The sequence below is a fragment of the Ovis canadensis genome, chromosome 1 (genome assembly GCF_042477335.2).
Source record: "Ovis canadensis isolate MfBH-ARS-UI-01 breed Bighorn chromosome 1, ARS-UI_OviCan_v2, whole genome shotgun sequence".
Taxonomy (NCBI): domain Eukaryota; kingdom Metazoa; phylum Chordata; class Mammalia; order Artiodactyla; family Bovidae; genus Ovis; species Ovis canadensis.
Window position 1 is genome coordinate 123,491,677 of NC_091245.1, and position 13,661 is coordinate 123,505,337.

The window sequence follows — 13,661 nt, forward strand, 5'->3', positions numbered from 1 at the left end:
GTGTATCTGTGGGGATGTGTGTGAATGTTTGTGCGTTTGTGTTGCAGGAAGGGGGATCCCTTCCAGGCCATGAGAGTGGGCTCTCATTTACATTTCTGAGTCTAACACTCAGGAAAGAACTGTCCAAGGAAAACAAGTGTGCTGACTAAGCAAGAGATTTTATTGGGAAGGGGTGCTCCAGTAGAGAGCAGCAGGGTAAGGGAACCCAGAACTATTCTGCCACATGGCTTGCAGTCTTGGGTTTTATGGTGATGGGATTAGTTTCTGGGTTGTCTTTGGCCAATCATTCTGACTCAGAGTCCTTCCTGGTGGCGCACACATTGCTCAGCCAACATGGACGCCAGTGAAAAGGATTCTGGTAGGTGGTCAGATATACGGCATTTCCTTTTGACTTTGCCTGAATTCTTCTGATTGGTGGTGGCTTGTTAGTTCTGTGTTCCTCACCAGGACATCCTCTCATAAAATATCTCAAGCAGATGGTTACTGTGGTACCTGGTCAAGGGGGATGGTTTTAGTCAGTGTGTTTCTCCTAACATTTGAACAGGTGTGAAAGAGTTCTGTGAGCATGCTGTCAGTGTGTATGAACATATGTGAGTGTGTACGTACATGAGTGTATGTGTATGAAGTATGTGCATTTGAGTCTGTCTGTGGGGGCTTGGGCATATACTCAGTTCCTGGGGATAGTCCTGTAGTTCACAGCTAACCTGTTGAGACCACTGGTCTCAGAGGTTCGTTCCTGGGCTAAACAGGTTGCATCCTTGTTTGCTGGACCATGCCCAGAAAGTACACCTTTGTGGCACTCATATTCGTTTTCAGCCTACACTTGGAGATTCTGTATTCAGAAGTAAAGCTAATTTTTTCTGAATTGTCCAGCCTCTTGGGCAACTAAAAGCAAGAACAGAATCTCCTTAGCCCAAGAACCTTCCCAGGATCAGCCTCAAAGGAGGGCTGCTCTCACAACTAGTTATTTGCATCCCTGGTGACAGATGGTAGAGTCTGCCTGCAATGCAGGAAACCTGTGTTTGACCCTGGGTGGGGAAGATCCCTCAGAGAAGGGAATTGCAAACCACTCCAGTATTCTTGCCTGGAGCATTCCATGGACAGGGGAGCCTGGTGGCCTATAGTCCATGGGGTCACAGAGTTGAACATGACTGAGCAACTAACACACACATATGGTATGTTTGTAAGAACAAATGCATTTTGTTTCAAAAATGCACGCCTGGAGAAGACTTCAAGGCAGGTGAACAACCCTGGGGTACTTCTCACCTGCCAGCACAAGAACAGCTTTTGAGTGCCCTGCAAAGGGGGTGTGGGGTCCCTGGGAGGGGAAGGCTGCCAGGAACCAAGAGATTTCCAACTACACTTAAAAATGGAGCTATCTGCAAGACCTGTATGTCAGCCACCTGGGCAAGCACAGGTCACATGCATTTTTTCGGACCTCTTTAAGGCTCCATGAAAATGTCTTTGAGTGTCACAATTCTAATACAGATAATTTCTAATTTAACTAATGATAACCAGTCAATCCTAAAGGAAGTCAACCCTGAACATTCATTGGAAGGACTGATGCTGAAGCTGAAGTTCCAATACTTTGGCCACTGGATGCAAAGAGCCAACTCATTGGAAAAGACCCTGATGCTGGGAAAGATTGAGGGCAGGAGAAGAGGGAGGCAAAGGATGAGTCGGTTGGATGGTATCACCGACTCAATGGACATGAACTCGAGCAAGCTCTGGGAGCTGGTGAAGGACAGGGGAGCCTGATGTGCTGCAGTCCATGGGGTCACAGATTCAGACACGACTTAGTGACTGAACAACGACAGCAATACTTTCTAGTTCAAAGTTGCTATTGCAATTTTACTATTATTATTTCTTTGACCACACTGCATGTGGGATGCCAGTTCCCCAACCAGGGATGGAATCTGCATGCCCTGCAGTAAAAGCACAGTGTTAACTTGTGGACCACCAGGGAAGTCACACTCTCATCACTTTAAAGGAAGCCCATTTCAGTTCACTTTCTCAGTGAGGGTCCCCTTCGAAAGTTCCTGTAAGTATTAACTCCTATCCCACCTAATCTAACATTATTATTACTTTGGCTGCACTGGGTCATTTTGAGGGGCATGGGCTTCTCCAGTTGTGGCGCTTAGGCTCAGCAGTTGTGTTATATGGATCTAGTTGCCTGGTGGCTTGTGGGATCTTAGCTCCCCAACCAGGGATCAAACCCATGTTCCCTGTATTGGAAGGCCTCTTAACCACTGGACCACCAGGGAAATCCCATCCTACCTTTTTATTTTTAAAAATAGTGTAATATAGGGTTATCCCTAGGATAATGTGGGTCATGGTCATTTTAGTGGTGTCCTGGGGCAACTCACATCTTATAACTGACTTCCCATCTTTTTCCATCAGGCAAGGATCAGGTGAAGCAATACACACACACACACACACACACACACACACACACACACACACCATCTCAGTGGAGGATGCAAAGTAAAATAAAGAAAAATTAAAGATATTGGTTCCAAATAAATATTTTCATAATTTGTTTAATTTGTAAGGCACAAAGGGTTTTCGCTTTAACTTCTAAAAATACAAACCTGGCACTAGTAGCAGCAATTCATTTACTAAATTTAAATGTAACATGGTAAAACTCATCTTCAGAATCTGATTCCTAAACAGATGTGAGACAGGAATCACCACGACACATGCCAGAGACAACTTCCTAAATAAATGGCTAACAAAGTGAGTGGAGGGCTGGGAGTTTGGCTGCCCCTGGTTAAACCATTGGATCCAGTACGAGGGAAGAGAAAGCGGCCACCGTATGAAGGGCTTTGTTCCTCTTACTAGACATCTTTTTCTAAACCCCAGAAATCTCAGAATGTTAATGCATCTCCCTTTCTTCCAAATGAATCGCCCAGTGAACAGATGTATACTTTTTTTCTAATGTTTTTAACATCAATCACATGCTGTCTCCAACTCCACAAGCGAGTTTTCTGGAAGGTGTGTGCCAATGTCAAAAGGACACAGCCTGGCGGATAACACTGGAACCCTGGGAGTTTAGATGAGCATGGAAGGAGTCTCCTATTCTGTCCTCCAAGCCTTGAGTAGGAACCCAGCCCCCACACACAGCTGTCGCTGGGAAGCTGGCTAAGGGTGGGGGAGGGGAAGGCACAGATGAACCAGAACACTCTTTTGACTCAGTACTTTCTACTTCCTCCCCATATGGCCTGTTTACCACAACTGCCCAAGAGGAGTCACCAAGAATTAAATCTCCCTGGATTTTCCCTGCCTGACCTTGAAATGATGCTAGAGAGCGCAGAGATCCAGCAGGATCCAGGCCAGCCCAACATGACATCATGGCCAAAAAGGTGCGGTGTTACACCATCTGAAGAATCGAGATGTGCTTGGTCCACGTTTCAACAGGGGGCAAGGAGATTCTGCCACACAGATGATGTTAAGAGTCCTCCCGCAGGCGTGATGTCTGAGAGGGAGGGAGTAAGAGGCCTCTGAAAGAGAGCCAGGAGAGACACACAGAGGCACCCTCCTCCATGCCTTCCCTGGAACCAGGGACAGAGGCATCATGGAGGTAGGAACAAGGTGGGGGGGGGTGCCCTCCCACTGCTTGCGGTCCCCGCTGGTCTTCACAAGTCCTCACATCTCTGTGGACCCCGAGGTTCTCCATCCCTCTGAAACTTGGCCACAAGTGCTCTCTCGAGGTCTGTGGTGCCGAATCTCTGTTTTAGGTCCTCTAGGGCTGACCATCAAGGTATCACCAAGGGGGGTCAGTCCCTTCACCAGTCCGTGAAAATAAACTAACACAATACCACAGAGGCAAGAAATGATATGTGGTGTGAATGCGAGTGTGTGAAAGAGTCTGAAGACTTGGAAGATACTCACTGATACACTATCAGTAGTTATATAAGTGTAGTGAAATTCTAGGTGACTTTTGTCTTTCTTTTTTATACCTTCTGACTTTGTTTCAAATATTAAAATAAGTGAGTATCACTTTGTAATTATAAAAATTATTTTGTTTTAAAATAGTTGAACTACCATTTTAGAGCAGGAAAATAGGTTATGCATGATTTTGAGAACTATCAGAGAAAAACACATTTAAAAAAAAAAAAAGGAGTTTAGTAATAAATAAGGTTTGAATCCAAACCTTATTTGCTTTGAAACGTAAACTGCACAACACATGCCCTAAATATCATGGATTACAAGGTCCCAGAATGCCAAAGATATAAATGAACATAAACCAGACAACTGGAGTGTATAACAACAGACACTGGTATTATTCAGATACACAAGTGAGCTGACAAATTACAAGGCTAGGAGTGATTTCCTGTTGAGTGGATCATGCTATGGTATCCACATAGCTAAAGTATGGGCATTATTTTGCAAAGAATGGTCACTGGGAGGAAAACACAAAGGAGACACTCGTTTCACAGTCTAGCTCACACAGCTGAGAAATGAGACAGAAAACAGCCCAGCTTTACTTCATTCTTTTGGCAACATCTGAATATGCGTGTTCAATCTCCTGGTCGGCAGGACACGTGTTTGTGAACTCATCCCGAGCATATGCATTGTTCAAGTACCTCCAGATGCCAGTCATTTCAGGAGGAAATTCAAAATCTCTGTATCTCTTGGCCACGATCTGAAAACGAAGAGGAAACAGTCAAGAAGGGAAAACCCACAAACGTAGGCAGTTACATCAGACAATCCATTCTTCTGAGGCATGTATATTCTTTCTCAAGTTCCCATGTCATTCTACAGCCTTTCAAGCGGCCCAAAGTGAGTGTGGGACTCAAAACAGAAGTACTACACACCTGTACCCCACCCATTCATCACAGATGGTCCTCGTGACCCGCTGGCATGAATTTGCTCTATTGTCTTGTCACTCAGTCATGTCCAGCTCTTTTGTGACCCCATGGACTGTAGCCCACCAGGCTCCTCTGTCCATGAGATTTCCCTGGCAAGAATACTGGAGTGGGCCACCATTTCCTTCTGCAGGGGATCTTCCTGACCCAGGGATTGAACCAAAATCTCCTGCACTAGTGGGCAGATTCTTTACCATCTGAGCCACCAGGGAAGCCCTGAGCTTGCTCAGTAATCTGGTGGATTTCTCTTTGTGCTTCTAGTAGTTTTCTCTCCCTGCGTTCTGCTGCTGAGTTATTTGGTGCCTAAAGATTCAGATGGCTCAGATGATAAAGAGTCTGCCTGCAATACAGGAGGCCCAGGTTCAATCCCTGGGTCAGGAAGATCCCCTGGAGAAGGAAATGTCAACTTATTCCATTATTCTTGCCTAGAGAATCCCATAAACAGAGGTGACAATTCATGGGATCGCATAGGTTTGGACATGACTAAGCAACTAACACTTTCACTTTCAAGGGTTCAGGATGGATTTTCAGTGCCAGGATCACTTTGTAGTGCCCTCTCTTTTTCTTATTTGCTGAGCCTCACCTCCTGAAACCCCAAGTAACCATGTGAGTTACACCTGTGAATTTCCATCATTCTGCCCAAGAGTATCATTTCACTGTGGGTCTGCCGTGTGCAGAGGGCAGATTCATGAACTGAAAAATCCTTATCCTCAAGGAAACAGTGGATATAAGGATGGGGTAGCTGAGAATGGATATCATGAAAACACAGTGGTATGAGATGTCTCCTCTGGCTGGAGGGTGTCACTGGGAATTCATCACAAAGGAGGGTGTATCCTCTTTGCAGGTGGTATGGGTTCTCTGCGGTTGCCTTAACAAAGCACTACAACCGTGGGTGGCTTAAACAACAGAAATGTCTTCTCCCACAGCCCGGGAGGCCCAGAGTCCAAGATCATGGTGTCAGCAGGGCCGGGTTCCCTCTGAAGCCTCCAGGGAAGGATCTGTTCCAGGTCTCTCCCTGTCTCTGGCTCATGGGTGTACAGTTCCAGTCTTCACCTGGCATTTTCCCTGTGTTGGCGTCTCTGGATCTAAGCTCCCTTTTATAGGAACATCTGTCATGTTGGATTAGGAGCCCACTCTACTGCTCCTAATCAATTAACATGACCCCATCTTAACTAATTACATCTGCTAAAACTCTATTTCTAAATAAGGTCAGTTTTGAGATATTGGGAGTTAGGACTTGGTCTAGTTTAGATACAAATTCGGGGGGACAAATATTTGGAAAGCTATGACAAACCTAGACAGTTTATTAAAAGGCAGAGACAGCACTTTGCCAACAAAAGTGCATATAGTCAAAGCTGTGGTTTTTCCAGTAGTCATGTATGGATGTAAGAGCTGGACTATAAAGAAGGCTGAGCACTAAAGAACTGATGCTTTTGAACTATGGTGCTGGAGAAGACTCTTGAGGGTCCCTTGGACTGCAAGATCAAACCAGTCAATCCTAAAGGAAATGAACCTCGAATATTCATTAGGAGAACTGATACTAAAGTTCCAATACTTTGACCACGTGATGCAAAGGGCTGACTCAATGGAAAAGACCCTGATGCTGGGAAAGATTGAAGGCGGGAGGAAAAGGGGATGACAGAGGATGAGATGGTTGGATGGCATCACGGACTCAATGGACGTAAGTGTGAGCAAGCTCTGGAAGTTGGTACTGGACAGGGAAGCCTGGCATTCTGTAGTCCATGGGGTCCCAAAGAGTCAGACACGACTGAGCAACAACACTTGGAAGGACTAATATTTCCCATTGTATTGGCTCCTGGGATGTTTGGATGACGTGAGCATGGAATTTGTCACCAATTAGAAGATCTTAATGACTTATTTCTCAGATTTTGGAAGCTGTGAGCTAATGATGCAGCAAGACAGGACCACATAACTTTCCAAAGAACCTCCTAAATTAATATCTTTTACTTGAATTCAATCTTACTAGAGATTAGTGTCAAGACTCCTGCTTTTCTTTTATTTGCATTTCCCTACTTTTGCTTTACCCAAACATTCTGGGTAAATTTATTACGTACGTGCCTCTCATAAATGTAAACTTGTTTTATATCATATCTTACTAATGTTATACTTTGTTTTCCAACTTCCTATAAATATTTTTGCATTTGTGTACACGTGTGTTTCCCTATCTGGTGGTTTGGAAGGTTTACGGTCTGTTTTAACTCTTCCAGTGGTGGTGGTTGTTTAGTTGCTAAGCCATGTCTGACTCTTTGTGGCTCCATGGACTATAACCTCCCAGGCTCCTCTGTTTATGGGATTTCCCAGGCAAGAATACTGGAGTGGGTCCAGTGGTCTCCTATATAACTAAAAAACAAGAATTCTTTATTTCTTGATTATCAACTATCTAACTGATCTCTACTTACTCCTGATAATAAATAAGGAAATGAGTATACTTACACTTCTTTTCATTTCTGATCTACTATGCCCCTTCCAGTGGTGTGAAAATAGAAGTTTACTATATTTGATTCAGTTCTGTATCTGTAATTCCCACTGCTCTTGAGTTTTAGTTCTGGTTTAATATCTAAAGAGGTTCTATGTCTCTATCACTAATCCTTTTATACCACGCACCTTCTCTGTTCCTGGATCCTTATTTTATTATCCTTTTTTATTATGTCATCATACAGAAATTTTATTTTTACAAAATGGCTCAGGGGTGCTTATTCCATCAAGACCAGAAGTCTAGGTGAAAGCAACAATTTACTTGGATATAAAATTCTTACATCACACACCCTTTCCTTTAATCCTTTACCTACTGGCCGTGCTGGGTCTTCACTGTGGCACGCAGGCTTCTCTAGTTGCGGAGCATAGGCTTAGTTGCCCCAAAGCATATAGGCTCTTAGTTCCCCGACCAGGCGTAGAACCTGCATCCCCTGCACTGGAAGGCAGATTCTTAACCACTAGGCCACCAGGGAAGTCCCTAATCCCTTAACCATTAAACCACTGTTTTCTGGCTTTTAATGTGATTCTAGAATCCCACGGAGAAGGGAATGGCAACCACTCCAGTACTCTTTTCCTTTTTTAATTAATTTATTTTTTTTAATCAAAGGATAATTGCTTACAGAATTTTGTTGTTTTCTGTCAAACCTCAACATGAACCAGCCATCAGTTCAGTTCAGTTGCTCAGTCCTGTCCGACTCTTTGTGACCCCATGAACCATAGCATACCAGGCCTCCCTGTCCATCACCAACTGCCAGAGTTTACCCAAACTCATGTCCATTGAGTCACTGATGCCATCTAACCATCGCATCCTCTGTTGTCCCCTTCTCCTCCTGCCTTCAATCTTTCCCAACATGAGGGTCTTTTCAAATGAGTCAACTTTTTGCATCAGGTGGCCAAAATATTGGAGTTTCAGCTTCAAATCAGTCCTTTCAATGAACACTCAGGACTGATCTCCTTTAGGATGGACTGGTTGGAACTCCTTGCAGGCCAAGGGACTTTCAAGTGTCTTCTCCAACACCACAGTCCAAAAGCATCCATTCTTTAGCACTCAGCTTTCTTTATAGTCCAACTCTCACATCCATAAATGACCACCTGACTAGACGGACCTTTGTTGACAAAGTAATGTCTCTGCTTTTTAATATGCTGTCTAGGTTGGTCATAACTTTGCTTACAAGGAGTAAGCATCTTTTAATTTATTGCCATCGGTATACATATATCCCCTCCCTTTTGAACCTCCCTCCCATCTCCCACCCCATCCCACTCCTCTAGGTTGATACAGAGCCCGTTTGAGTTTTCTAAGACACACAGCAAATTCCCATTGGCTATCTATTTTATATAGGGTAATGTAAGTTTCCATGTTATCCTTTCCATACATCTCGCCTTCTCCTCCCCTCTCCCATGTCCATAAGTCTATTCTCTACTTCTGTTTCTCCATTGCTGCCCTGTAAATAAATTCTTCAGTACCAGGATTCCATATATATGCATTAGAATACAATATTTATCTTTCTCTTTCTGATTTACTTCACTCTATATAATATGTTCTAGGTTCATCCACCTCATTAGAACAGACTCAAATGCATTCATTTATGGCTGAGTAATATTCCATTGTGTATATGTACAACTTCTTTATCCATTCATCTGTCGATGGACATCTAGGTTACTTTCATGCTCTAGGTATTGTAAATAGTGCTGCATGGAACAATGGGATGCATGTGTCTTTTTCAATTTTGGTTTCCTCAGGGCATATATATAGGAGTGGGAATGGAAGAAGCACAAGCTGGAATAAAGATTGCCGGGAGAAATATCAATAACTTCAGATATGCAGATGACACCACCCTTATGGCAGAAAGTGAAGAGGAACTAAACAGCCTCTTGATGAAAGTGAAAGGGGAAAGTAAAAAAGTTGGCTTAAAGCTCAACATTCAGAAAACTAAGATCATGGCATCTGGTCCCATCACTTCATGGAAAATAGATGGGAAACAGTGGAAACAGTGTCAGACTTTATTTTTGGGCTCCAAAATCACTGCAGATGGTGACTGCAGCCATGAAATTAAAAGACACTTACTCCTTGGAAGAAAAGTTATGACCAACCTAGATAGCATATTCAAAAGCAGAGACATTACTTTGCCAACAAAGGTCCATCTAGTCAAGGCTATGGTTTTTCCAGTGGTCATGTATGGATGTGAGAGTTGGACTGTGAAGAAAGCTGAGTGCCAAAGAATTGATGCTTTTGAACTGTGGTGTTGGAGAAGACTCTTGAGAGTCCCTTGGACTGCAAGGAGATCCAACCAGTCCATTCTAAAGGAGATCAACCCTGGGATCTTTGGCCACCTCATGCGAAGAGTTGACTCATTGGAAAAGACTCTGCATCAGAGTCTAGGAGGGATTGGGGGCAGGAGGAGAAGGGGACGACAGAGGATGAGATGGCTGGATGGCATCACTGACTCAATGGATGTGAGTCTGAGTGAACTCCAGGAGTTGGTGATGGATAGGAAGGCCTGGTGTGCTGCAGTTCTTGGTGTCGCAAAGAGTCGGACACAATTGAGCGACTGAACTGAACTGAACTGATGGTGCTTTTATTCCTAGTTTTTTAAGGAATCTCCATACCATCTTCCATAGTGGCTATACCAGTTCATATTCCCACCAACAGTACAAGAGTGTTCCCTTTTCTCCACACCCTCTCCAGCATTTATTGTTTGTAGACTTTTCGATGATGGCCATTCTGATCTGTGTATGTGATAGCTCACTGTAGTTTTGTTCTGCATTTCTCTGATAATGAGCAATATTGAGCATCTTTTCATGTGTTTGTTAGTCTTCTTTGGAGAAATGTCTGTTTAGGTCTTTTCCCCACTTTTTGACTGGCTTGTTTGTTTCTCTGGTATTGAGTTATATGAGCTGCTTGTATCCTTTGTCAATTGTTTCATTTGCTATTAGTTTCTCCCATTCTGAGGGTTGTCTTTTCACCTTGCTTATAGCTTCCTTTGCTGTGCAAAAGCTTTTAAGTTTAATAAGATCTCACTTGTTTCCTTTTGTTTTTATTTCTATTACTCTAGGAGGTGGGTCATAGAGGATCTTGCTTTGATTTATGTCAGTGCCACTCCAGTATTCTTGCCTGGAGAATTCCAGAGGAGCCTGACGGGGGTTGCAAAGAGTCAAACACGACTGAGCTACTTTAGAGACATATGAGGCTAGTCTGAATTTATTCATTGTGTAGGTGCACTTACCTTTTATTATTACTACTATTATCATTATCATCTGGGCACCCAAAGGGGTGATTTTTTTATCATCAAAGTTCAAATATAATTTACCAGCTATATCAGTGTGTTGACTGTTCAGGACAATATTTTTCTAATCATGGATGGCTATTTAAAGTAAATGCTCAAGTCATCCTTTAATTCAAAACACTTTCCCTTTGAGTCTTCTTTTTCCTTTTTTTCTTTCCTCTTCTTTTTCCTGATTAGGTTTACCTTTACCTCTTGCTTCTTCTCCATTTGATTTGAGGTCATTTCCTCAGGCTCTCTTCCAAATCCTTGATGGATTTCTGTAATGTCATTTTCCACCTCTTGCTACTCCTAATACAACTTCTAAACAATTTCTGAAATTGTTTTGTCTTTAAGGTTTTTTTCAGTTCTACCAGTTTCATTTTCATCCTCTTTGTGAGATTATATTTTTTGACACTTTGTTACTTGTCTTCGAGCACTTTCTCCAAAGGTTCATGTGCTATGCTAAGTAGCTCAGTCATGTCCAACTCTTCTGAGACCCCATGGACTGTGGCCCACTAGGCTTCTCTGTCTATGGGATTTTCCACCTGAGAATACTGGAATGGGTTGTTATTTCCTACTCCAGGGCATGTTCCCAACTCAGGGATCAAACCCATGTCTCCTGTGTCTTCTGCATTGCACTTGGGTTTTTTACCCACTAAGCCATCAGGGAAGGGTTCATGTTCTCTTTTCATTTTTTTGAGGCTGTAGAGAAGTAACTGTCTGAAAAGTTGAGATACTTTTCAGTTACTGAAACCAATCTTAACCAGAGAGGTGTTTCTCATCTGCCTTTTTCTCTTTTGTTCTATTTAACACTTCCCCCTCTTCTTTGTGATCATCTTTATCCACATAGAGGTCCCACTTAGATTCCTTTTGGTTACTAACCATCCTTTAATGGGCAGACCAGTTGGACCTACTATTTGCTTAAAAACAAGGTGGAGAGCAATGGGAGGAAGGCCAGGCAACAGGCAGACCAATTTGGATATTTATCCTCAAACACCTATTCATCAAGGGGCTTCTCTGGTGGCTCAAATGGTAAAGAAACTGCCTGCATTGCAGAAGACCCAGGTTCAACTCCTGGTCAGGAAGATCTCCTGGAGAAGGAAATGATAGCCCACTCCAATATTCTTGCCTGGAGAATTCCATGGACGGAGGAGCCTGGCAGGCTAGATTCCATGGGTGGCAGAATCAGACAAAACTGAGCAACTGACACTCTTAACTTTTTTCACCTGCTCTTCAAACTCTACCCTATACTCTGCCCCAGGGACAAATGAGGGTCAAGGTCAAAATCAGGGTTAGTGCCTCCTCCACTCTGAAGCTCATGGATTAGGAGGAGGTCACCCTGGCTAAAAGTGATGCTGAGGTCATCTACAGTCTCTCTTCTGAGTGATTCCAAGCTTATTTCTTTTCTCTGCTCAGCAGTCACAAAGCAGAATGCCTCTTTCCTTCTCTCCTCCCTCCATGTTCCTTTGGGTCAGGGGACAGTGGCAGAACACACAGGGGACACCTCTGAACAGTTTCACCTTCAGCTCTGCCTCCACAGAAATCTCATCTCCGTAGGGCTTGTCCCTGCCTCTCTTGGTCCACTCGGTGCTTTGTCCTCAAACAAAGAAGCTTAGGTTGGGCACTTCAAGGCTGTATTATTTACTTTTACAGACATCCGAACCTTGCTGAAGATCTAGAGAAGCTAGTGTCTAAGCCTTTGAGTTGGTGGTCCTTCCTTTTCTAATTTTACATAGGGTGGAGAGGGACTTCCCTGGTGGTCCAGTGGCTAAGACTCTGAGCTTCCAGTGCGGGAGGTGCATATTCAATCCCTGGATGGGGAACCGAGGTCCCAGGTGCTACCCAATGCAGCCAAAAAGAAATTAAAGGTGGAGATAATGCTTTAGATTTTCAGAATGTTTTTGCTGGTTTCAGGATGGGAATAGATTATAAAGTCCTCTATTTTCTCATTGTCTTACTATAAATTCCTATAGACTGATTCTCATTGCCTTTCAAAAGTGCTGCATCCTGGAAGATTAAGCTGCTGGGTATTTTGAGTGCTAAGTGGCTTTGAAGATTTTGCAGTTAGGTCTTCCATTGGAGCTGTGGACTGCTTTATTTTACTCTGAAGTTTATACCCTCTACTGACATATTAAATAGTCTTTTTTTATAGGAACTAAACAAGTGGCAACTGATCTGTGTATGTAGGCATGTGTGTGCATACGTGTGTCTTTTACTTGCCTTCCCTAAACTCCATGTGCTTCTGTGATGTTACATTAGTCAGAGCAATAATGAGAATATGTTTAATAAAGGGACTAACCCAGACACAATGACATAAATAATCTGTTGGAAAATGGCTCCCAAATATCCGGTTTGGATTATCACCAATGTGGCAGGTTTGAGTGGCAGGTTTGAAGGATTGAGTTGCTGTCATGAAACTTTACATCAGAACACTGGCAGCTATTAAAAATCACTTGGAGGATCAGCAGCATCCTCAACGCTTAGCTTTCAGGTTGGTGCCCCTTGAACACATCAGGGAAGAGAGAAGAAAGATGAATGGGGCAAGGCTGGGAATGGAGTCGGAAAGGAAAAGAAAGGCGAAGAATGACTGGAGTAATGGGGTGGCCAGTCGCCCACAGGACAGCCATGCCACAGATGGTGGGAACCTAATTTGTAAATTTCTAAATGCCAGATTAGTCATGTATGGATGTGAGAGTTGGACTATAAAGAAAGCTGAGTACTGAAGAATTGATGCTTTTGAACTATAGTATTGGAGAAGACTCTTGAGAGTCCCATGGAGATCTCCCAAGGAGATCCAACTAGTCCATCCTAAAGGAAATCAGTCCTGAATATTCATTGAAAGGACTGATGCTGAAGCTGAAACTCCAATACTTTGGCCACCTGATTCGAAGAGCCAATTCCTTGGAAAAGACCCTGATGCTGGGAAAGACTGAAGGCTGGAGGAGAAGGGGACAACAGAGGATGAGATGGTTGGATGGCATCACTGATTTGATGGACATGAGTTTGAGGAAGCTCTGGGAGTTGGTGATGGACA

The 13,661-nt window shown here is 43.4% G+C and overlaps 1 protein-coding gene across 1 annotated transcript in view; it reads right to left on the minus strand.

Annotated features, from left to right (window-relative positions):
- Positions 1-2,524: 2,524 nt before the first annotated feature.
- CLIC6 (chloride intracellular channel 6) overlaps positions 2,525-13,661 on the minus strand; it is a 60,647-nt gene continuing 49,510 nt past the window's right edge. Inside the window, exon 6 of the mRNA XM_069548867.1 lies at positions 2,525-4,645. Coding sequence (XP_069404968.1) covers positions 4,484-4,645 — 162 coding nt within the window. The 3' untranslated portion in view covers positions 2,525-4,483. The remainder of the gene's footprint in view (positions 4,646-13,661) is intronic.